At 35.3% G+C, this 25,078-nt stretch overlaps 2 protein-coding genes and 1 long non-coding RNA gene across 6 annotated transcripts; all 3 read left to right on the top strand.

Annotated features, from left to right (window-relative positions):
• The first annotated feature begins 1,587 nt into the window (after positions 1 to 1,587).
• On the top strand, positions 1,588 to 2,552 carry LOC110600862 (EPIDERMAL PATTERNING FACTOR-like protein 4). Its single transcript, XM_021737768.2, has 2 exons — positions 1,588 to 1,799; positions 1,908 to 2,552. Exons 1-2 carry the CDS (start codon positions 1,703 to 1,705, stop codon positions 2,150 to 2,152), a joined length of 342 nt encoding a protein of 113 aa, XP_021593460.1. The 5' UTR covers positions 1,588 to 1,702; the 3' UTR covers positions 2,153 to 2,552.
• A 2,457-nt stretch (positions 2,553 to 5,009) lies between these two features.
• LOC110600863 lies at positions 5,010 to 9,301 on the top strand. Of its 4 annotated transcripts, XR_002485741.2 has the most exons (12): positions 5,019 to 5,317; positions 5,462 to 5,478; positions 5,632 to 5,698; positions 5,904 to 5,977; positions 6,401 to 6,506; positions 6,602 to 6,696; positions 6,765 to 6,846; positions 7,087 to 7,201; positions 7,281 to 7,375; positions 8,546 to 8,616; positions 8,724 to 8,810; positions 8,924 to 9,301. It is a non-coding gene; the product is annotated as an uncharacterized LOC110600863 (long non-coding RNA). The 4 variants fall into 4 exon arrangements; XR_002485742.2 differs by having other exon boundaries at positions 5,010 to 5,317; positions 7,297 to 8,616; XR_002485739.2 differs by having other exon boundaries at positions 5,012 to 5,317; positions 7,281 to 8,616.
• Positions 9,302 to 22,034: 12,733 nt separating this feature from the next.
• Positions 22,035 to 24,329, top strand: LOC110602562 (heat stress transcription factor A-6b). Its single transcript, XM_021740111.2, has 2 exons — positions 22,035 to 22,748; positions 23,234 to 24,329. Exons 1-2 carry the CDS (start codon positions 22,449 to 22,451, stop codon positions 24,011 to 24,013), a joined length of 1,080 nt encoding a protein of 359 aa, XP_021595803.1. The 5' UTR covers positions 22,035 to 22,448; the 3' UTR covers positions 24,014 to 24,329.
• The last annotated feature ends 749 nt before the right edge of the window (positions 24,330 to 25,078 follow it).

Below are 25,078 nucleotides of genomic sequence, written 5' to 3' on the forward strand. Positions count from 1 at the left end.
ACACGTTCGGTCTGCTGTTCGCTTGATGGGTCCCAATTCAGTGGGTCCATCCCATATTTATTAGCCCATAGTACTCGAAGGAGGGATAGAGAGAGGTTTAAACTTTAATAATAATAATTTAATAATAATAATGGGTGAGAGGTAAAATGAAAGGGTTGTTGAAGAGGGGAAGGTTAAACCTTGAGTCCTTGACGCAGATATTCGTTCTCGTACGAGACAGCACTCCCTACCCTTGCACACGTACGCTACCACACGGGTGCTGTAGCCTCCACCTGAACACCCTCTTCTTTTGGAAATATTACCTTTTAGCCTTCCTTTGCCATGTTTCTCTTATTACACCCTCATTACTTCCTCCTCTCTCTCTCTCTCTCTCTCTCTCTCATATGCTGATAACGAGAGATCATGAACCATCAAGTTCAATCCTAACTAGACTTCACTCAGAAATAACTGTTTCAGTGTTTAATTTTGATTGGATCACTTTAGATTCGTTTGGTTCAAAATTTTTTATTTCTTAAAAACTATATTTTTTAATAAATATAAATTTATAAATAATACTTCCACCATCTCATAATTTTTATCAATTTTTTATTTTTTAATTATCTTAAAATTATTATTCACTTTTTTTCATATTATAATAACATATAAATTAATTATTATAATTTTATTTTATTTTATTTTATTTTTAAGGAATCTATTACAATATTTTTAATATTTAATAAAATTTAATATATTTAAAATAAATATAATTGTAAAACTAATAAAATAAATTTTATTTTTTAATATATAAAAAATAATATAAATAAAAATTATAAGATGAATAGGTATAATAAAAATGTGTTTGATATTTAAATTTACTTTTAAAAAAGATAAATTTATTTTTAATTTATAAACAATAACAATATTTATAATATAATTTAAAATATAATAAATTAAATAATAAATAAGTAATTTATTAATAGGAAAAGTGTAATTACTTACTAAGGGTTACTTAACTAAATTACTTTTTAAAAATATATTTTAACAATATAAATTAAATAAGAGAATTTTTTATATTTTTTAATCTATTTATTCTAATTAAATAAAATTTTAATTTAATTTTAATTTTTAATTTTATATAATCACATCCATAATCCTCTATTTTCGAGATAAATATATGTGAATTATATACTTCCAATAATAATATTTTAGTTTATGTACTACATGTTCTTTTTGAATGGTATTTACCATGTATTGCAATAATTTCAAAGACATTTTTTATAAATCATCAATATTTTTGGAATGCCCTTGTCCTTGTTTATTTTGTTAAGCCCTTAAACCGATGACGACATGGAAGTAATTAAAGTATTTAAAAATTGATGGAAAATTGGGAGAAATCCGAGGTATAGAAATCAGAATCCGGCCGGCGGAAATGGATGGTCTGATTTATAATACTATGCAACTACGTGCCAATCATTCAGGGTAGAGCCCACCCCTCTCCCTTTGGCCAAACAATAAAACAAAACTTCACCTGTTCCTCACATTTTCTCTAATCTTTTCGGTATATGTCTTTGACTTAGACCTCTCCTCCCACACGCTCACACGCAAAAACTTTTGCAATTACCTCTCTCTCTCTCTCACTAAACCTATGCTCCCGTCTTAGGCCCTTTTCTTTCTTTCTTTTTCAGTACACAACACTTGTTGCTTCCTCACCTCCACCTTGGCGATGGCCCTCCTACGCCACCGCCACCTATCAACGCTGCTCACTGCCTTCACTTTTCTCCTTTTCTTATCTTCTTCGGTTACCACTTTCTCCTTACACGGTAGGATTCTGAATCAATCATCCGACACTTCACTTCACTTCACTAACTAAGCTACACCCTCTTCTTCCATTGTTAATTCAAGTCTTAATTAGCTTCTCTATTGTGCAGGTAATGGGTTTTCAGAGAGGAACGACGGGGAGAGAAGAAGAGCGTTAAGGGTGTTTGACAGAGTTCTCAGTCAGAAACGACTTAGTGGACCAGGTTCTTCACCACCCACGTGTAGATCCAAGTGCGGAAAGTGTTCACCATGTAAACCGGTTCATGTGCCGATTCAACCTGGTTTTAGTATTCCATTAGAGTATTACCCAGAGGCTTGGAGATGCAAGTGTGGAAACAAGCTGTTCATGCCTTGATATAAAAAAAAAAGGTTTTTTGTTCTGTTACTATTTGGTTAACTATTGAAGCTCGAAGGAGGTGGTCTTGTGGTGCCTTTCCATGCTTTGCATTATGATGATTTTGACTCCGGACAAGGAACTCCGGGAATGTAAGTTGTAGAGGTGAGATTACCAAGAGAGATCTCCTCTCTCTCTCCCTCTCGTGTTAATGATCTCTTCTTCCTTTTTTTATTTTTTCACTCACTTGTATTGATGCAAAGTTCATTAAGAGACAGATGGAACTGAGTAAAAGCTGTAATTAAGATGAGTTTCTTTACATAAGAACAGAAGCTGCGAGCCTGCGATGCTTAAAGCCTTCTCTCTCTTATTTCGTTTTTACTGACAATGAAAATAGGAAGTTTTACTTCCAAGTAGGACAGAAGCAGCTGAGTAAAAAAGATTTTTAGTGACCTAAACTATAGATTTACAAGCTATAATGTTTCTGTTCTAAGAAGGGTATCTGGAGCGCTGGGTTGCTCTCTCTCTATCTAAATGCCACTAGTGAACAAATGTATTTTGCAGACTATGTAGCAATAACAAGAAGAAATGGGCAGTTTTGCAGAAGGAGAAAAACGGAGATGTTTTGATGAAAACTTAGCCCTTGAAAGCTTTGGCATGTGAACAAAAACATGGGTTTCCATTTTCAATTATAGTATTATGAAGCAAAATTCGGGAGAGTGAGCCATCAAAGGAAAAACGATGGGGACACTACTCTTTGTTTGTTTCTTTTCGTTTCTTGTCTGCAGTCTGAAATTGGTTCTTATTACCATTATTTAAAAATTCTAAATGATTAATCTCCCTTCCCACCCCCCTCTTTTTCTCCATATTATACCTGAGAGTCTCATCAATTTCGTATCCCCAAATTACCCCTGATAAAATCCATAAATTTCTTTAATAATAATAAACTTATGGTATGTGCAATAAAAATTTGAGTTATCGATTTAAATGGTAGCAGGCAATTAATATTTGTGATGAGGTATAGACTGTTGGCATGTGGAATGTTCATTGACTGGGAGACAAATTGCTTTCCAGACTCACCTGAAACAGATTTACAAAGTTTCTCTTTCAAATATGAACCCAGTTTGCCTTGGTCTTTTTCCTTCAGGTTTAACCATGTCTGAATAGTATAATAATACGTTGTCCTTTTCTTTTTTCCTGCAAGTGAATACAGGTACTTTTTAATCTATACTATTTTCTAGCCGGTAAAAGGAAGTAAAAGTATAAATAAATAGGCTTAACGTGAGAGGTTTTAAGGTTCGACTCTCCCAATCCCTATTTAAAAAAAAAATATAAGCAAATTTCATCATCTCTCTTTACATTTCTATATTGTGAATGCATTATCAAGTGTTAGTCAATTGTTTCGTAGTTTTTGAACACTGCCCATGTGTTATAAAAGCTTTATAATATGATTAATTAAGTAAATCAGTTAATTTTATGATAATTAAAGTTGATCTATCACTCCGAGTTTAAGTGGTGGAACCTTTACGAAATTTCAGGGCACACGAGGGGCCTGTTGAGTTTCCTGTGCACATACAATTTGAAGCTGAACGTATATTTTCCTGTGGGTTTGCATAAAGCAGTGTTGTTTATATTGAATAAGGTAAAATAAATAAAAGAAAAGAAAAAAAGATGACTGTAAAAAGAAAAGCCCTCACGTACTCTATCTTCATATGGCCCCACCCAACTTTAAATCAATCAATCAATCAATGAGATGATATTTATGGAAGTGGTCATGAAATTCCACCCTATATTTCCTCACAGTGTCTTTGTTATCTGCCCACTAGACCACTAGCATTTCCTTTTTTCAATTTCTTGTAAAAATTAAGAGTATGATCATGATAATAATGGGAATTTCGATATACTAAAAATACTAAAATTTTATAGTTTATATAAGAAAAAAAATGTTTTCATATATTATTTTGGTGGTATAATTATTTGCTGGATTGGGCTAGACAGAATGACAAGAGAGGAGAGGAAGGACAATGGGCAATTGAAAGGGGAGAGGTTAGGCGGCTTGTTGAGTGGTGTGATGGCTCTAAATAGAATATTAAAGGTCTGAATTCTGAGTCAGTTTGCCCATTTCTTTGGTAGCCTTTGGCTTTGCTCTTGGGTTCTGAGAGATCTATCAAAGATAAAGGGGAAATGATATTTGAAGTGATATTTGATTTGACAGTGTTGTTGGGGTTGCCGGTGGACTAGGTGGTATAGGACCATAGACTTCTTCTCAAGAATGAGGACTACCATCTTTAGTTCCAACTCCAAAGGCGTTTCAATAATTCACTTCAAAAATCAACCCTCTTAATAACTATAATTTTCTCTGAATCTGGCGCAACTAAATTAGTTTTATTTTATCTAGGAGCTGAACTGTACTATATAGTTGGAAAAATGATAATCATAGAGAGGGAGGGCTGTTTTCAATTATTCATTTTAATTATATTCCCTACTGAGAACTGTAAGACTATAGTCACTAGCTAGCTCCCAAGGACATGGGGACAAAATAAAGGGGAAAGATCTAAGAGACATGTAATGATCAATCAATACATAGTTGTTGTTTTCAGCTCCTTGTTCTTGACCATGTCAAGAGATTCAAAAAAAGAAATCCATTGCACTACTTCATCTAACCCTAGTTTGTTTACAGTAGCTATCAGCAAACCAGCAAGAACTACCATACAAGAAATGATAATGCCATCAACAACTACTTTGCAAACCATAGTTCGGCTCTATTCATATGGTAATTCTCTATGCTGTGATATAAAGATTTTAAATTTATAATTTTCCTTTACTTTCAAGTTAGAAGATAAAATGCATAAAGAGTTGCTGCTGCAGTGATTTTAAGGCCGGAAGATGAGGGCCCTTTTGAGGCCGGGTTCTTGTATGAAGGCCCATTTAGATCTAAATAATAATGTTTTGTATTTAATCAATACAATAATAGTATACAATTGTTGCACGTGCAACCACTGCGTAAATATTTTCTCATTCCCTTGTACATCTAAGGGCATTGTAGTCTTTCAACAAACCCCGCGCTTGCTCTTGTTTGCAAACAAGCGCCATTCTACATTTCTCCTTGTGCACTCTGGAAAAAAGCCACAGGGGGAGAGCAGAGAGGCGAAAACGAGCAAGGGAAAAATGGTTGCCCCGAACCAGGTAATTGTTAAGCTCCTTTGCAATATATTTAGCTATCCTTTTGTTTTCATAGAAAACTTATTTCCGAGAAAATTCTTCTTCTTAATATTCATAAATTCATAATAATGAATAGTCACGCCAAGTCGTTTTGATATTTTGTCACAGCTTGTCCAAGTTCCTAGGTACTATCCTTTTACGCAGACAAACCCTATTTGCTTTTCAGAATCTCGTACATATTTGATTATTTTCAATGTGACTTCCATTTTTTAATTGAATTTTGACTTTCTGGTCAGTGCAATTTTAATTAAGATAGATTATTTAACTTGTCTATGTAGATGGTGACAATCAATTTTTTTTGCGGACCGACTAATAAGTGTCGCCTGGATTGGAGCTCAAGTTGGAGTGAGTAATGCTTCGTTGGTTCATTAAATGTCAGTTGTATAGCTTAAAAGAAAATATTAAATGTAATGTAAGGGAAATATTCAGCAAGGATTTTGCAAGTGGTAGGGTTTATGCTGCTCTATTAAAAATAATAAAAGAATGCTTTTGGAACAAGGGTATCTTTTTTGCCTTCTCTCTTTACGTTTTTTTTTTTTTTACTCTCCAGGTGTGCACTTGATGTGGTAAATTTATATCATAGCTGTACAGGATGATTAATCTAAGATCCATTTGGTGCTATAGGTATTATTCTTTCTGTAACTGGTGTTCAAATTATGGTTTGGGAAACTTGATTTAGTAGTTTTTCACTCTCAGTTATATATATATTCTTTAAAATGTATTATAGAACCTTCAGAACTTCTAGTACAAGGAGCTAGATTGGCCTCTGAGCATCTGATGCTATTTATCTCCAAAATTGATATCATTTTCTGAAGTTCTTTCTTTGAACTTTTAATGTAGACTGCGAGCAGTTTTTTATTCAGAGTGGAATTGGCTCAAAATTTTCTGAAGGCTGGCTCTATTTTTTTGTTTTCTCTTTAAATGGTTGCAAAAAGATGCATAAACTTAATTAAATCCTAGGTTTCCCTGGTTTTCATTAGTTTCCAAAAGAGGAAAGTATAGCAATATTGTGATGAGTTTTTTCTCTTGTTTTGTAATTTCCACCAGGATACTAGGAAAGAAGTCATTCAGGCTTGGGACATGGATAATAGTTATGAGGACCAGAGACATCACAAGGACCCTAAGGAATTTGTATCCTTGGACCAACTTGCTGGTAAGCATTACCAGAACACACCTTATCTTTATGTGATCATCAAGTAGTTAAGGATATTCAACTCTGCTACACTGGACAATTGTCTTGCATTCCAGAGCTCGGAGTGCTTGGTTGGAAACTAGATGCTGACAAACATGAAACAGATGAAGAATTGAAGAAAATCCATGAGGAATGTGGATATTCTTATAAGGTTTGTTTTGCTAACTTATTAGTTAATTTCATATCTATCACTTTTTCCTTATAGGCTATTCATTTCAGGGTCAGGAACGATTGCTTTAACAATGACCAAGAAATTGTTGTTCTCTGATATGGGAATGCCAATTTGGGCAAAATTTTCACAGTTAAGTTTCTCTTGATTTTTTTGCCATCTTTGATGAAGTGATGTAATAAATGAATGTTATACAAAGAAGCAAAAATCAATAAGATTTAGACCCTGTAATTTTAGAGGGGTAGTTCTTGGGCCTACCCAGAATGATGTTTGCTCACAAAGGTGTTATTCTTCATTTTCTTTTCAATGTCTAAAAACTCAATTGGTTTTATGTTTGACAAGTAATTTTGATCACTATGACTTTATCATCAGGACAATATTGAGATTTGCCCAGACAATCTGCTAAAATGTGATGAAAAGATTAAAACCTTCTTGGAAGAACATCTTCACACTGATGAGGAGATCCACTACTGTCTGGCTGGAAGTGGTAAGACCTCTGTGTGCAAGTGTGTTATTTGACTAGTACCTCTCTGTTCAGGCCTGATAGGAATTTCCACTTTGTTGAGGTTGTTTTGATGTCAGGTATCATAACTGACTGCTGGATTCATGTCTGAATGAAGAAAGGGGAAATAATTGTCTTGCCTGCTGGAAATTATCATCGGTTTGCACTGGATACAGATAATTACATTAATATATTCAATTATATATGTAAGAATATGAGTTGTTTGCAAGTGTGTCTCTTTATTGGAGGGGAAAGTGTAATTGAAGTGTCCTTCCTTTTCCGCCTCCCTCCTCTTTGGTAATTGGAAGATAATCATGAAAGTCAAATTCATTCTTTTGATGCTTATATGTTGGTCTGGAGCCTTATGAGTTATGTCGAAGCATAACGATGACTTCTAATGCCATTGTGCCACCATAACTAATACCATTATTAACTCTGCACAGAGTGATTGTAATTTTGCTGACCAATATTCCCATGATTATGTGGTTGGTAGTCTTGTTGCTTTCAGTCTATTACCACAACGTCAAGTATGGGGCTGTATCTGTCTTACAAGAAGACATGGCATGTAATGCATGGTTATTGTTTATTGCTTATTGCTATTGCCGTTGATTAGTACAACTTTCAACCGAAGTGTTTGGCTTTGTGGTGTCATGCTGTGCAGATGTTATTTAGACTGTGCTATAATTTCTAGCAACCTGATACATTCAAAAGTCATTTGGGTTAAGTGCCTGAGGACTATTGTTTTGAGATTTGGTTTGCGTGATGTAGGATGGATTTGATGTAAGATGTTGCTTGGGACATGAATACTAATTTTATTCTAAAATATGGGCTGCCATAATTTTGTTACATAAAAAGTACTGAGCGACATCTTATCAAGTACTCAGGTCACAGATCTTAGTTGCAGAGTGAATGCTTTATGGGTTTTCTACGTGCTACCATGCTTGGGATGGATAAGTTCATATATCATGTGAAGGTTGAGGAATTTTAAACCAGGTCTTATTTCCTGTCGTAGGGAATATTATTGGTTATGCGAGAGCAAGGACAATTAGGCATTAAATATTGGGTTGCCTAGGTAGTTCCACTAGTGCTTCTTCATCTCTTGATGTGGGACTCCTTTGGCATGATATCCTTGGGGTTCTGTAGATGTGAAGATGAATATGCTGAATGATTTCGAAGTTGGCATACAGCAGTTCTGTTGTTTATACATGCTCATGTCTGATATTGGATGCTTGGCATATGTCATTCATATTTTGGAGTTCTATTCATCTTTTACTTAACGCCCGCTTCCCTCATCATATAATTAGTTTCTGTTAATACAAATATGTGTAGGCAATGCGACTTTTTGTGGGTGATCCAATTTGGACACCATTCAACTGTCCACTTGATCATCTACACGCAAGGTATGCTCCTTCTCATTTTCATTGTTATTGATATTTAGTTGTACACATATTGCTAATAGAAAATTCAATTTGTTTTGTCGAGTCTTGATGGGGATCCGTGTTTGCAGGAAAGAGTATCTGAAAGCTTTTGTGCATAAGGAAGTTGGCAATCATACTGTTGATGCTGCTGCATGAAATCTTCCGACGCTACTAAAGTAAAATTAAGAACGTTATTAGCTCCAATGAAAAAAAAAGCTATGTTTTGAATGCCCCCTTTGATGTTTGCTACCCTTGGCTATACCATTGATGACTTGTCATGCTTGTGCAGCTTGCCCATGGCGGGAGCAAATATGCAATTGGTGGCTGCATTAGGTCCAGAGGTTGGCTCTTTTTGGGCTTCGCAGATATTGGGCTAAATAATTCGCTTCAAAACCAAAAGGTAGGTGTCGGGGGTAGGGGAGATGAGATAGGATTCGATATCTCTTCAGGTCAGTGTGGGCCCCAAACAATTTCTTGAACGTTGCAGCTCTTTATAAAAATCTTGGTTAGATTTGGGTGTGTCGGGTATATACGGTGCGGCTCTACACTCTTCCTCCCAAGACTTTTTAAAGCTGCTATATTTTTTATTTCTTTTATTCGCATTAGTTTAATTCAACTCGGCAACTTGCTTTAATTGAATACCATCATCCTCTATATTGCTCCATCACCACAAGTAAATATGTAAATATCTTTGTTTCTCTGTATATAATTTGTCTTCTAAGTGCCAAATGCTCCTTAGTCGTGTTCAATAAAATATCTTTTGAGACAAAAAAAAAAAAAGAAAAAAGAAAGCTAGCTACCCGCACCTTCCTATTCGGTAATTAACCCTGATTGGAGAAGTGCATAAATATTATTATATGCTAGGGTAATAAATTCATTCTTATGAACAAATATAAACTTATCATCTTTCTTTCTGAGTTGTAGACATTTCATTTGCTTGTGAATTATTATCTTATTTTCTGATGGTAAAGGTATATATATATATATAATATTTATTTAGATCCGATTTACTATGAATCAAATAAATTGTAACGTATAAATAAGTGAATTTTTTATAAAAAAAATAAAATAAAATTCACATATTACATTTTAGAATTGACTTTCTATTATATATATATATTAATTATTTGTTTATAAAATATTGATGACGATCAGGCTTAGATACCCCGGTCATGATTGAAGCTATGTTAGAAATGTTGAGTCTTAGTTTTATTAGGGTCTAATGCTCGAACCTACTCTATATACAAGCTTTTTGACTTGTGCTGGACTTACTTTGACGAGCTTGTCTGGGTGCAGGCCTACATGTGGGGGGCCGAGTCATGAATAACCCCTTAGTTTTATGGGACAACAAACTCCGTGATGTCTGAAATCATGTCCACCTGGCGCTGGATAGAATTAAATGGCCACCTGATGATAGAAAAAGATGTGGTATGTCCGTACGTACGACCAACGTGATTATGATAGGAGGGTACGAACGTAAAACGACGGTTACACGTTACTAAATGACAAAAAAGAAAAAGAATAAAAGGAAGCAAGGGAGGAACAAATCAAGTTTACCAAAATACACTTTGAGTCTGTAGAAGGATAATATTTGTTGTATTTCACAATAAAGATTACAATCTATTTATACATGAGAGAGGGTATCTAAATAGGAAGGAAAATCAAGTCTATGATTATACAATCCCTAGGATTAAGCAACTGACCCATCTATCAATATTTACTTCCTATATTAACATATTTACTTTCTATAACTTATAACACTCCCCCTCAAGTTGGATCATAAATGTTAATCATGCCCAACTTGTTACATATATAATCAACTCGAGTCCCATTTAGAGCTTTAGTGAAAATATCTCCTAATTGTTCTCCAGTTCGGATATGTTCTGTTGATATTATCTTTTGTTGAACCTTTTCACGAACAAAATGACAATCAATCTCGATGTGTTTGGTCCTCTTGTGAAATACTGGATTGGAGGCAATGTGGATAGCTGCTTGATTATCACACCACAACTTAGCCGGCACCGAATTTGAAAACCCAACTTCTTCCAACAGTTGACGTATCCACAAGATTTCACAAACGGCTTGTGCCATGGCTCGATATTCAGATTCAGCACTAGAACGGGAGACCACATTTTGTTTCTTACTTTTCCATGAGACCAAGTTACCTCCCACAAAAACACAATACCTAGTAGTTGACCTCCTATCAACTTTCGAGCCTGCCCAATCAGCATCAGAAAAGCATTCAATATTTGAGTGCCCATGGTTACCATAGAATAGGCCTCGCCCTGGGGCCCCTTTAAGGTAACAAAGAATCTGTCCCAGAGCATCCCACTGGGCAACAGTAGGAGAGGACATAAACTGACTTACCACACTCACTGAATATGCAATATCAGGACGAGTCACAGTCAAATAATTCAGCTTACCAACTAATCTTCTATACCTTCCAGGATCTGCAAATGGCTCACTGTCTTCTGTGGTAAGTTGAAGGTTAGGGGTCATTGGGGTACTACAAGGCTTAGCACTCAATTTTCCTGTTTCTGCCAACAAATCAAGAACATATTTTCTTTGAGATAAGAAGATGCCTTTCTTACACCGCATAACTTCAATTCCCAAGAAATATTTCAAGGAACCCAAATCCTTTGTGTGAAACTGTGTTTTAAGAAATTCTTTTAGGGATGTAATGCCAGCAATGTCACTTCCTGTAATAACGATATCATCCACATATACTACAAGCAGAATTACTCCACTATCAGAATTTCTATAAAACACTGAGTGATCACACTTACTCATCTTCATTCCAAACTGTTGGACCACCTCACTAAACCTGCCAAACCATGCTCGAGGACTCTGTTTCAAGCCATAAAGGGATTTTCGAAGTCTACAAACCTTACTTGACTCCCCCTGAGCAACAAAACCAGGTGGTTGCTCAATATAAACCTCCTCCTGAAGATCACCATGAAGAAAAGCATTTTTAATATCCAGTTGATGCAAGGGCCAATCATGAGTAGCCGCCAAGGAAATAAACAATCGGACAGATGCGAGCTTGGCAACTGGAGAGAATGTATCAGAATAGTCAACTCCATAAGTTTGTGCATAACCTTTGGCCACTAAACAGGCCTTGAGGCGAGCAATAGATCCATCAGGGTTTACTTTTACTGCAAACACTCATTTGCACCCAATAGCCCGCTTTCCCGGGGGCAAGGACATCAACTCCCAAGTACCATTAGTGTCAAGGGCCATCATTTCCTCTTCCATTGCAGCACGCCAACCAGGATGGGACAAAGCCTCAATAACAGTTTTGGGAATTGAAATAGAATCTAAAGCAGTGACAAAACAACAAGAAGAGGAGGATAATTGATCATAAGAGACACAAGATGAAATAGGATAAGTGCAAGTACGTTTACCTTTGCGAAGAGCAATGGGCAAATCCAAATCAGACAGTGAAGGATCAGTGGGAGCAGGATCTGTCGACGAAGAAGCAGGTAGCGGAATGGAGTCAGAGTCCTCTAAGCGTCTGGAATACACATGAAAGATGGGAGGGCGACCTGGCACATGAGCGAAAGGTGTAGGAGTAGTCTGAGGAGACAAAGAGCGAACAGTGTATAACAAGAGGTCATCTTCCTCCCCCTCGGTGTTATAAACAGATGATGGCGGAAAAAATGGAGTGGACTCAAAGAATGTTACATCCGCAGACACAAGATACCGATTCAGATCAGGAGAAAAACAACGATACCCTTTCTAACGTCGAGAGTAGCCAAGGAAGACACATTTGAGTGATTTAGGATCCAATTTAGTAACCTGTGGACGAACATCACGAACAAAACATGTACAACCAAACATACGTGGCTCAATAGGAAACAAATATTTAGTGGGAAACAAAATGTTATAAGGGATATCACCATGAAGGATGGAGGAAGGCATGCGATTGATCAAAAAACAAGCAGTGGATACAGCATCAGCCCAAAAACATTTAGGTACCTTCATTTGGAATAAGAGAGCTCTGGCTACTTCAAGAAGATGTCGATTTTTTCTTTCAGCAACTCCATTTTGTGAAGGAGTGGCAACACAAGATGACTGATGAAGAATCCCTTTTTGTAACAAATAAGATTGAAATTCCCCAGAGAGATACTCTTTAGCATTATCACTTTGCAATATACGGATGGAAGTATTGAATTGGGTTTGAATTTCAGCATAAAATGCACAAAAAACAGAAAATAATTCTGAACGACTCTTCATTAAAAATAACCAAGTAGTACGAGAGAAATCATCAACAAAAGTAACAAAATACTTAAAGCCAGACTTAGACACAACAGGACAAGGACCCCAAACATCTGAATGTACTAACTCAAAGGGGGACGAAGCCCGTTTATTGACTCGAGGCAGTGTAGGTAAATGATGATGTTTGGCAAATTGACAAGAATCACAATCTAGAGTAGACAAAGAATGAAACTATGGATGTAACTTCTTTAAAACTGAGAGGGAAGGATGCCCCAAACGACAATGAACATCAAAAGGTGTTAAACGCGTGGAGCATACCAGAGATCGAGGAGATCGAGGTAGTTGCTGATCCAAGATGTAAAGACCCTCTGACTCGCTCCCTCTACCAATAATCTGCTTCGTCGAAAGATCCTGAAAAACACAGTGATCAGGAAAAAATGAGACACAACAATTCAATGCACGAGTGAGTTTACTAACGGAAAGCAAATTAAATGCGAACTTAGGAAGACATAACACAGAGGATACAGAAAGAGAAGGGGTTAAGTTGACATGACCAGAACCAATGACAGAAGATTTAGTGCCATCAGCAAGAGTAACATAAGAAGGCGATGTACGAGACTCAAGATTGGACAAAAGGGTAGAATTACCTGACATATGATCGGTAGCACCAGAATCAATAACCCATTTTGAGGATGAAGACACAAGACATGTAGTAGAGTTACCTGACTCGGCAATTGCAGTGATAGAGGAAGAATTAGAGGATTTTAGAGATGTCTGGTATTGGACGAATTGTGCATACTCATCTGCAGATATCAAAATTCCTTGATTGGAAGATCCATTCAATTTGTGTTCCGTGATTTTAGTCATCATAGGAATCACATCAGTTACGGTGGTGGTTTTCACTTCAACCATGACAACAAACCCAAAACGACAGCAACAAAAGAAACACAGAATCAGAAAACAGTACCCGGCGTGAACAGTACCACGTGAACAGTACTCGTGAACAGTGTCGATGAACAGTACTTGTGAACAGTACCGATGAACAGTACTTGTGAACAGTACCGATGAACAGTACCCGTGAACAGTTCCGATGAACAGTACCGATAAAAACACCTCCCCAAAACCCGAACGGCAAATAAACCTCAGATCTGACAAGGGAATGATGTGGCGACTCCAGCGATGGTGAGATCCAAATATTACCCGTTATGGGTAGCCCAAATAAACAGAGCCCTAAGTCTCCAAAAAAAAAATTTTTTTTTTCTTAAAAAAAACTTTGACGGGAGAAAAATTAAATCTCTACGAGAAAGGCTCTGATACCATGTAGAAGGATAATATTTGTTGTATTTTACAATAGAGATTACAATCTATTTATACATGAGAGAGGGTATCTAAATAGGAAGAAAAATCAAGTCTATGATTATACAATCCCTAGGATTAAGCAACTGACCCATCTATCAATATTTACTTCCTATATTAACATATTTACTTTCTATAACTTATAACAGAGTCTACCCTTTACTGAATTTCAGATATCAATTAGCGTCGTTTGTGGGAACGAAAGAGATCTTTTCATCACCGGAGTTCTCATAATCATTTCACCCACTGAGATCGACATGACCAATCACAACGAAAACTATATCGGAAAAACAACTTGAGCTCAATTTAGGAAGGTCCACAATTCTTGTTTTCTAGCTCAACTGTCCCAGTAAATCAACTACCCATATTGTTTAATCCTTCACTAAACTCAGCCAGGACTGGGAATCGAACCACCCTATCAAACTAAGAACGGCAAAACATGGCTCTCCAGTTACAGACCATTGCCTACTGGCTAGGCCAGATGTTACAACAGAGAGTGTCAGTATCCCGTTGAGAATACCACCTATAGCTGAAGGGTCCAACACCAATGAGCCCTAACCCTCATTGAACTATCATATCCCTCAACAGAACAACATGAGGACAGACGATGGAGATGGGAAAGCCAGTTGAAGAAACGAATCGATAGCTTGAGCTAGAGGCAGGGTAGTGAGGGAGCTTATCAAGAATAATGGGGCTGAGAGCTACTCTTCTGAGTCAACAGAGAGGTCGAAGAGTGAAGAGATAGAAAAAAACTACTGCCTGGAAAAGAGGCCCAGAAGGGAAGACGAAAATATAGACCAAAAGTTAAAAAGACTAAAAAAACAATCGCTAACGGAACTGAGAGCATGAGACAATAGCAGTCCCCTATTGCCAACCTCATCACCGTTTGTGAAATGGGTTCAACAAGAAACCATACCAAAGAAGTTCATGATGTCAACTATGGTAGCCTACAACGGAACAAGAAATTCTCGAGAGCACGTCTTGAACTATAAGACATTCATGGAGTTGCAGATCCATTCGGACGCTCTGATGTGTAAGGTTTTTTCAACCACCTTTGTAATATCCAGCTAGACTCTGGTATCGGAATTCCTACTGTCCGGTGGAATTTTGGGTGTCGGAGACTTCTAGAAGAGTAAAACCATGTTTTTATAAAATGTTTTAATGCATTTTATGTTTTTAAGCAAGAAAGAAAATGAGTTTTTGCATGAAAATGGCATTGGAGGAAAACTCGGGTTCGGCCGCCGAACATGCATGCGCCTCGGGAGTGCTTTAGGCCTCCGAAGGCATAAGTGAGGAAAGTCCAGGTTCGGCCGCCGAACATGGCATGCATGCGGAGGCATGTTAGGCCCCCGAAAGTGGCTTGGCCAGCCACTTATAAAGGGGTCCCCATGTCCGAACGGGTGAGCTTTTTCTCCCCATTTTTGGCCAAGGTGAGTCTCTGCCGCCCTCGTGCCGATCTTGAGTTCTTCCTTCAGATCCTCCATGATTTTTATGAGTTTTCACCTTTGTTTTGAAGATTTTTAAGCAAATAGCAAGTTTTGGAGCTTGGAGGTTCAAGGAACTCGATCTCTCCCATCTCCGAGCTAGGATCGTTTTTCCTCTCGATCTTCAAGTGGTAAGAGCCGATCTTGAGCTCAGTTTATGTTTTAAACAAGTTCCAAGTTGATTCATGGGGTAGAAATGCATGCTTAGGTCAGTTGAGCTTTGTTAGGTTTTGAGTTGTGTTTATGGACAATGTAGGTTGCTGAGTTGCTTTTGATGTGTTGTAGTTGGGGTTTAGGATAGTTTGAAGCCCCTAGGAGCTTATGTATGTGTTTATGCATGTTTTGGTTGAGTTGTATGCATGATTGAAGGGTTTTGGGGGGCAAATGTGCATAAGAGTCGAGTTTCTGCCATTTTGGAAGAAACTCAGGTTCGGCAGCCGAAAGGACTTTCGGCCGCCGAACCTGCCTGTGGAGGCAAACTTTTGGCTGCCGAAGCCTGCCCCCGAAAGTGAACTTTCGTCTCTGGAGGGGACTTTCGGCCGCCGAAGGTGCTGCCGAACATGCATGAGTTTCGCCTCTGGAGAGAACCTTCGGCCGCCGAAGGTGCATGACTTTCGGCTCTGGAGGGACTTTCGGCCGCCGAACCTGCCGCCGAAAGTGCCCTGTTCAGCCCTCCTTTGCATGAATTCTTTGATTGTTTTGAGGTGTTTTAGGGGGTTTTGGGGGGATATTTTTAGAGTCATGTTCTAGTATGTTTGGTCCCTTATTTGAGTCCACCTGAGTAGGTTCGGACCCAAGGAACCGAGGACCCCAGCAGTGAGTCAGCTGCTTCAGTTCATTGTCAGAGTTAGCCTGAGGTGAGTAGAGTAAACCTTATGTTTTAAATTAATGCAAGTTTTAGCATGAATCATGCATCACAAATGCCATGTGATATAATAGGTTGTTGCATTAGAATCCACGAATATGTTGCACTGCATTCTTTATTGTGGATGTGGGTGAATGCTGTATGATCCAATTAGTCCCTGAGGAAAGACCAGGACCCCATTCTACGGCCTGGCACGGTATGGAACGCGAAGTCCAGGTGCCCCGATGAGGCCCTGGGGCAATGGTAAGTAATGTTATGATATGACAGGAAGACCAGGACCCCATTCTACGGCCTGGCACGGATATGATGCTGGGACTATTTGGTGACAGGTTCACCTTTGATGTGATTTGTCTGTGATATGATGCATTACATGATGGCATATGTTTTAAATGTTTTAGTATTCTGCTTACTGGGCTCTAGTAGCTCACCCCTTTCCCTATATCCCCCAGGTTTGCAGGTACGGGCTAGTTCAGGGAATCAAGAAGAGTAAAGTCATGTGATTGTAATAGTTAGATGTGGACATGATAAATTGTAAAATGATGTAAGAATATGAGCAGTCATGTTATGTAATATTGATATTGAGGATTAGAATTGTGCTTGACCATAGTATGTTTGGATAATCCCATGTATATACATGATATATGTTTTATGATGTTTATGTTCAACCAAGCTTGATGTCTGATGAGATACCCCATTGGAGTATGTGATGAGGCTCCAGTGTGTGGTTTATGTTTATGTTTATGTGCATGCACAGGTTGAGCTTGGTAAAAGAAAAGAAAAAGTTCTCATGTTTATGTATATGTGTGATCATGTATGGGATTTGACAGGTATTCAGGATGTATGTTTGGCTTGCTACGGGTCCCGTCGACCTTAAGTCGATCTGGATCCTAGCGTCAGTAGCGGTCCGGTTTCCGAGTCGTTACAACCTTAATTGGACCAATCTGGGCTTGGTTTAATAGTTTAGAGTCGGCAGGCATAAAAAACTTCATAAACCTAGCTAATGTATTCATTTGCAGGTTCATTGCCGGCTTCCTGCAGAAAGAAAAATGAGCTACTTAGAAACTATACGCCCATGCTGAGTGTCTACCAGACCTGTTGGCGGTGGATAAGGGAGAACAATTCGTTCATTAGGTAAAGGAGCCCTGGTTCTAAAGATGGTGGTGTTAGAATAGTTGCGAAAAAACTAGTGAGAGAAGGAGGAAGGAGTAATAGATGACACTAGACCCACTATATCAGGAATCCTAATAGAAGTAATGAGAGTAAAACGTACCTTATATTAGAAAATTAGGGGTTATAGAGAAGAGAAAGAACAAAGTAGCAGAAGCAGTACAAGAAACAAAGTAACAAGTGAAAATGGATAAAGGCGAAGAAGAGACGTTCTGACAGAGCTCCCTAAAGCCACATAGTAATAATCGAGATCTTGAAGTTTATCCCCTTATTAATCATGAAATAATTAATAAGCGGGTAAAGAGGCACTTAATGACGAAGGGTCCAGTACGCCCCGATCATGACTGAACTCATGCTAGGAAGGTCTGGTCTTAGTTCTATTAGGATCAAATACCTGGACTAACTCCATATACAAGTCTTGGATTTGTCCTGGACTTGTTTTGACGAGCCGAACTGGGTGCAAGTCTACACTTAGGTGGCTAGGTCACAAATAACTTGTTAGCTTTGTGGGACAACAAATCGCGTAATGTCTGGACTCATGTCCACTTGGCATCGAGTGGAATTAATTGGCCACTTAATTATAGAAAAGAATGCGGTACGTCTGTTAGAGTTGAGTAGTATTCGGTTCAAATAAAAAAAATGACCGAACTCAATTAATTTGAAAATTCAGTTCGGTTTTTTATTCATTTCGATTCGATTTTTAATTTTAAAAATTTTGATTATTTCGCTTCAGTTCGGTTTTGATCATAAAAAAATGAAAAACTGAACCGAACCTATTAGTGATAATAATATATTATTTTCAATAATATAGAGAGATTAGATCATATTAAGATTAAAATATTTTAATTAAATTTTAAAATATTAAAAATAAAGTTTAAAAAATAAAAAAAAATTAAAAATTCAAATCGAATCAAATCAAACTGAATCAGATTGGTTCAGTTTGATTTTGTTTCTAATCAAATTCGATTCGGTTTGATTTTTATAAATACTAAAATTTTAATTTTCAGTTTATTCAGTTCGATTCAATTTTGAACCGAACTGACTAAATGTTCACTTTAATGTCGTGAATGTTTGTATATATTGCTAATATGATTATAACAGAAGGGTATAAACATAAAACAATAGTTATATGTCATTAAAAAAAACTATAGAGGAGAGCAATAACAAATTAAATTTATCAAAATAAACTATTGGTATATTTTTTTATTAGATCTCAAAAATTAAATATTATTCTATTTTTATAACTACGCATGTATATATATTTTAATGAAATTGTTAGTTATTAAATTAAATATTTATATTTTAAATAATATGTTAATTTCGTTGTTTTGACCATTAAATTTATATAATCATTATTATAAACATATAGTATAATGATTACAATTTTATTTCTATATAATTATATAGATAGGAAAAGGGGGGCCATAACTCGTGATTCGTTGATTTGATCAGCCGTTTACAGCCGATATTTGAGACCAACGGCAATGGGTAATTACTGTGCCAAACTTAGCGACGCAAACAAAAGCTGATAGATTTATCCCTTTCAGCAATATAATTTATTTTTTTTGAAATGGCATCGAGAATTAGAAATTAGAAATTACGAATAAAATATAAAATTTTTTAAATTTATTCATATATATTTTCTATTATGATAAATTAGAATATTTATATTTAAAATTGAGCAAATAAATTATATTTTTTTTAAATTTTTACCTAACCTCTTGTAATTTTTAAAATTACAGATGTTGAATAAATCTTTAATTATTTATAAACCTGAAAAAGATTCTCAATTTTTTTTCATTGATTTATGTTCTCAATCCCTTTTTCTTTTTGGACAGTACACTGTCTGAATGGAGGAAGTAAAGAAAAGATAATAATTCGAAGGAAGTTATTTTATTTGACTTAGATATATAAAGAAAAATAAAACAAAAACACTTTTAATGTTATAATACCAATTTATCCTTAAATTAAAAAAAGAAAAATCTAAAAGCTACATTGTAATATTCCTTTCACTTGTTTCCATTTGAAAAAAAAATGAATTTTTTTTCCCTTGGGTTTTCTCCATTTTAATTTATTTTTTAACTAAATAAAAAATATAATAATTTTTTTAAAAAATTTTTATCCCTCCCTTAATTTACCTTCATCTAAACATAATAAATGTCGATGCTGCTATGGGCCAACGCCGTTGAATAAGGTCTATGAGGACCAATTATTATAAAGATGAGACAATTTAGCCCTATGATTTAATAAAATCTACGTATTTATAATTTTAAAAACTAATGAATTAATCTTTCCGTAAAAAAAAAAGAGCTAATATTTTTTATTTCGTTTAAAATTTAATTTGTATAATTCTATAGATTCCTACAATATAATCCTAGTTTTAAAGTATGTAGTAAATTAATTTTAAATAAATAATATAATAATAGTGAATTAACTATTTCTTCAAATTTTTTTAATTATAAAACAGTTAAATTTAAAAAATAAATTAACTACTGTGTAAATTTTATTAAATTATTATAACTGAATTATTTATTCTTATTATATTAACTTATGAAGTGTATAAATTTTCTATTATTTCTTATTAAAATCATTTTGTTTTATTTATTCTTTAAATTTTTAAATTATAAAATTATTTAATTATTGTGATAGTGGCGTATATTAATTTACTTATATATTAAATAAAACAAATATAAAGTGAAAAAAGTAAAATAAAATAAAATAAAATAAATTATTTGCAGTCAACCATATATAATAATATCTTGGTTCTTAGATATTTTTCCTCGCACAATGCTTTAAAGATATTTAAGTTTGGAAACGGTAAGCAGAGCGTTTAATATTCGGTTCAAATAAAAAAAATTAATCGAATTGAATTGATTTTAAAATTTAGTTTGATTTTTTATACATTTCAATTCGGTTCAATTTTTAATTTCAGAAATTTCAGTTATTTTAATTCGGTTCGATTTTAATAAAAAAAATCGAAAAAATTAAACCGAACCGAATGTCCACCCCAATCTGCAAGTCTCTTGGCTGGGCCTGGGTGGATGATGGGCGGGTGGGCTCCGGTTGAGTGATTTGAGGAGCTCAGTGAACAAAGCTAAACAACTCCTTTAAACGCTATGCTTAAATATATCGCTGTTTTCTCTCCCTCTCTCTCTCTCTCTCTATATCTATATATATATGCCCTTACTTATATCATTTAAGTTTTTTTAATCTTTTTTAAATAAATATATGATTAATAAATAAATTTCCCTGAAAAAATAAAAAATAATCATTATATTATTTTAAATAATTTTTTATTTTTAATAATAAATAAATTATATAGTATATATTATCATTTTACATATAAACACTTAAAGTTCGTTCAAATTAACTATTAAATACATCTAATAGTTGATAGTAAATAATTAATATTAATAATCATCATGATTAATAGTTTATGGTTAATTAATTGAAACTAAAATATTTTAAGTGTTCGATAAATTATTATGTTTAGTTGTTATTGATTATACGTAAAATGATGAATATGGGTGTATATATATTATATAATTTATTTACTATTAAAATATACATAAAATTAATAATTTATCATATAATATATATAATTTAAAAATTATTATTATTAATAAAATAAATTATATATATATATATAGTTTTATTATAAAATAAAAATCAATATATAACTAAAATAGTTATTTTTATAATATTTATATTTTTTTAATTATAAATAATTTATTAAGATAATTAATAAGTATTATAAGAATAATATGATTTAGATAAAATAAAAAATCTTATCAACATTCAGCAGATAGAGAAAAAAAAAAATTAAAACTAATTATTCAGCTATCAGTTAAATGAAAAGTGTAAATCAAATACCCTTTCATCCATTTATCTTTGCTTTGCGTTTTTCATTTTATTTCACCACAGCCAGTGTTCAGTTTTCCTTTGATCGCCTATAGAAAGTCCAAAATTTTCTGAATCTCAATTTCATTACCGCAAGAAAAAAAGTGTGGTTCGTACAACCTTCTGTTATTGAACCGACATAGAATCGCAAAAAAAAAAATCTAGCTATTTGTGGTGAATTTAGTTTTTCTAAATGTTTGTTCTCTTTTCTCTTTGCTTTAAATAAACATTTCTCTCTCTCTCTCTCTCTCTCTCTCTCTCTCTTTTTTCTTTTGAACAGAAATAGGGGGGAAAATGGAAATGAGGTGTCCCAGACTACCTGTGCAGGCATAATAATAACTTTCCCAAAGGAGAAAGAGCCAACGAGGGAAATATCTGATCAGCCATTCAGCCTTATGACCAATGCCCTTTTGCCTTAAAGAAACACCAAATATTGTCAGCTATTTATTATATGTTGCCTCTTATTTTTCATGTGCTCTTGCTTTCTATATGCTTCTTCTTGGGCTCCTTAGCATATCTCTAGACTTTGTTCTCCAACATTTAATATCATTCTCCAGTTATGCATCTTCTGTTCATGTTTCTGATTATTCGTTCAAGCTCAAGAGATAATCCAATCTCTCCCTTTCAACTTCACTTTTCCATATTCAAACCAAACATTTACTAACAATTTGTTATTCCCCTTTGCTCTCGAGATAATTTCATAGTCAATTCCCAATTCATCTATTATTCCTCACTTCTCCCAACGAACAGTTATCTTTATGTTCATTCAAGAAAAAGACATCTAACCCACATTGAATCTTAGCCCTCTTTTTCAGTTCCCAATCATGAATCATGATCTGGGCCAAGTGAAGGAAGAGTATGCGGGAGCTAGTTCATCTTACTCAGGCATGGCATCTACAGCTATTCCTCAACCAATGGAGGGACTTCATGACGCTGGTCCTCCCCCTTTTCTCACAAAAACCTACGACATCGTGGAGGACACTGCCACAAACCATATAGTTTCTTGGAGTCGTGGCAACAATAGCTTCGTTGTTTGGGATCCACAGACCTTTTCCATGAGTCTTTTGCCCAGATACTTCAAGCACAATAATTTCTCGAGCTTTGTTAGGCAGCTTAACACATATGTAAGTTTTTTTTCTTAATAGATCTTCAATTCTGAATGAAAAAAAATTAAAAGAAAGTGGGTGAACATTGTTTTGAATAGATCCAGTGTAATTTCATGCTGGTTGTGTTGAATTCTCTCCAATGTTCATGAAAGAGCTAGAATGTATTATTATTCATTTTTTGTTTAAAAAGAACTTTTGGTTCTTTTCAGTAAGATCTGGTTGATCCCTTTTCCAGCCTATTGGATGACCTAAAAAGCCATTTTGTTAGTTCATGGTTGGAGAAGAGTGGGAGTCTGCCGATGAAAATAGAGAATATATAGAAACCCTATTACTTGGTTGCTTAAGCCTCCACAGTGCCTGGACATTTAATTTGTTAGAACTTGTTTGATATTTGATGTGTCGTTTTTAAATGTAGTTGTGGAAAGAGTTTTTAGTTCAAAGATCAACCGAGCTTAATTTGTTTTCGATTTGATCATTGAGGAAGGAAATTTTGGTTTATGTAGGGGTTTAGAAAGGTTGATCCAGACAGATGGGAGTTTGCTAATGGAGGGTTTCTCAGAGGGCAAAAACATCTTCTCAAGGATATAAGAAGGCGAAAAGCTCCCCAGCCTCAGTCTTGCCAGCAATGTCTAGACCCTTGTGTTGAAGTTGAAAGGTTTGGAGTAGATGGAGAAGTTGATCGGTTAAGGCGAGACAAACAAGTGTTAATGATGGAGTTGCTGAAGCTTAGGCAGCAACAACAGAATACTAAAGCTTGTCTTCAACTAATGGAACACAAACTCAAAAGGACAGAGACAAAACAGCAACAGTTGATGGGTTTCTTACCTAGAGCAATTCAGAATCCCAACTTTGTTCAGAAACTAATCCAACAAAAGGACAGAAGGAAGGAACTGGAAGAAGCATTTAATAAAAAGAGAAGGGGACCTATTGACCAAGGGCATAATAATGTTAAATTCAGGGACTTTGACCATATTGGTGGGGATGTGGACACTTGTATTAAGATTGAACTTCAGGAATTTGATGACCTTCCTGACTTTGAAGCTTCAGAGCTGGGCGCACTGGCTATGACCTTGCAAGATGTGAGTGGAAGCCAACAAAACTTGGAGGAAGAATGTAAAGAGAGAGGAGAGGAACATAAGGATAAAGGTAAGGACCTTGACGAGGGTTTCTGGGATGAGTTATTGAATCAGGATATTGGGGATGAAATGGTTATGTGTGGTGAAGCTGAGGACGTAGATGTGTTGGTAGAGCAGCTGGTTTATCTGGGTTCTAGTCCAAAATAGAGAGAATTAATTAGTCATAAGAAAAGCAAAAGAATGCAGCTTATTTTTCTGGGATTATTCACATTGATATAGTGGATCGTAGGTTCAAACATATAACAAGATCACTAGATCAACATTATTGTCTCTAATATGATGTTAATCTTTTGTTTTCTCATTTGATTCTACATGCTACCATTAGTTTTTTTGTTCCTAAAATCTGAAATCGTTCTTGTTCTTGGAATAGCTTATCATTGTTTTGTATATTATTCTTGTTCTTAAAATTCAAACATGTGAGCTCTTGAGCTGGAGTTGTTGTTGTGATTGTTTCATATGCATAACTGGGTTCTAATTTCATTTGCTTTTGCTCACTGTACTCAATTTGCATTGCATTTGGGATCATTTTTTGTCTTAAAATCAAGGGTAGCTGCACTCTGTCTCTGATCATGTTGTCCTTTTTTTTTTTTACCCCAAAGATCACGTTGTCCTTACTATTGTTTCTTTTGTGCTCTACATGGTTCTAGAGTAAATAATAATTTCGCATTCAATTTATGTCAGGAAGTGGTGGGCTGATGGCGATGTTACCAAAATGATTAAAGCTTGAAGTCGTTTAGAGCATTCCGTAGAAACTTCATAACACTATTCAGATCTGTGTTCTTTTTAATTATTTAATTACAAAATATCTTTTTCCTGAACTTTCTTTAATTAAAATAATATTATATTCTCTAAATAGAGAACAACATTTCGACTCCATCCGATCTAGCATGCATATTCCAGTATGAAAGTAAGTTCCGAGGGAATCCTTTTGTAACACAGATTCTTTCATTCCTTTGTCTTCTCTCTCTCTCTCCCCCTGCTACAGACAGATGCCTGCAGCACGTAGCGTGGATTTAAAATTTTAATTAGTTTCTTTCTTCTCATCTAGGGTTTACAGGCATAGATATACAAGGGTGAGACAGGTCATGAATTATGAACAAGATAAAATCCTTTTTATTGGGTCATGACTTTAAACAGAAAATTATCTAAGATTCATGACAAAAATAACCAGGATGTAATAATAAGGCAGTCACCATTATTTTCTGGGACACC

This window comes from Manihot esculenta, chromosome 15 (assembly GCF_001659605.2).
Source record: "Manihot esculenta cultivar AM560-2 chromosome 15, M.esculenta_v8, whole genome shotgun sequence".
Lineage (NCBI taxonomy): Eukaryota > Viridiplantae > Streptophyta > Magnoliopsida > Malpighiales > Euphorbiaceae > Manihot > Manihot esculenta.

What these genes read in the sequence shown, in the direction of transcription:
- LOC110602562 (XM_021740111.2), top strand. Translation starts at nt 22,449, where the DNA reads ATGAATCATGATCTGGGCCAAGTGAAGGAAGAGTATGCGGGAGCTAGT. An exon ending in TTAGGCAGCTTAACACATAT is followed by an intron (nt 22,749 to 23,233) that starts GTAAGTTTTTTT and finishes TGGTTTATGTAG; the next exon opens with GGGTTTAGAAAGGTTGATCC.
- LOC110600862 (XM_021737768.2), top strand. Translation starts at nt 1,703, where the DNA reads ATGGCCCTCCTACGCCACCGCCACCTATCAACGCTGCTCACTGCCTTC. An exon ending in TACCACTTTCTCCTTACACG is followed by an intron (nt 1,800 to 1,907) that starts GTAGGATTCTGA and finishes TCTATTGTGCAG; the next exon opens with GTAATGGGTTTTCAGAGAGG.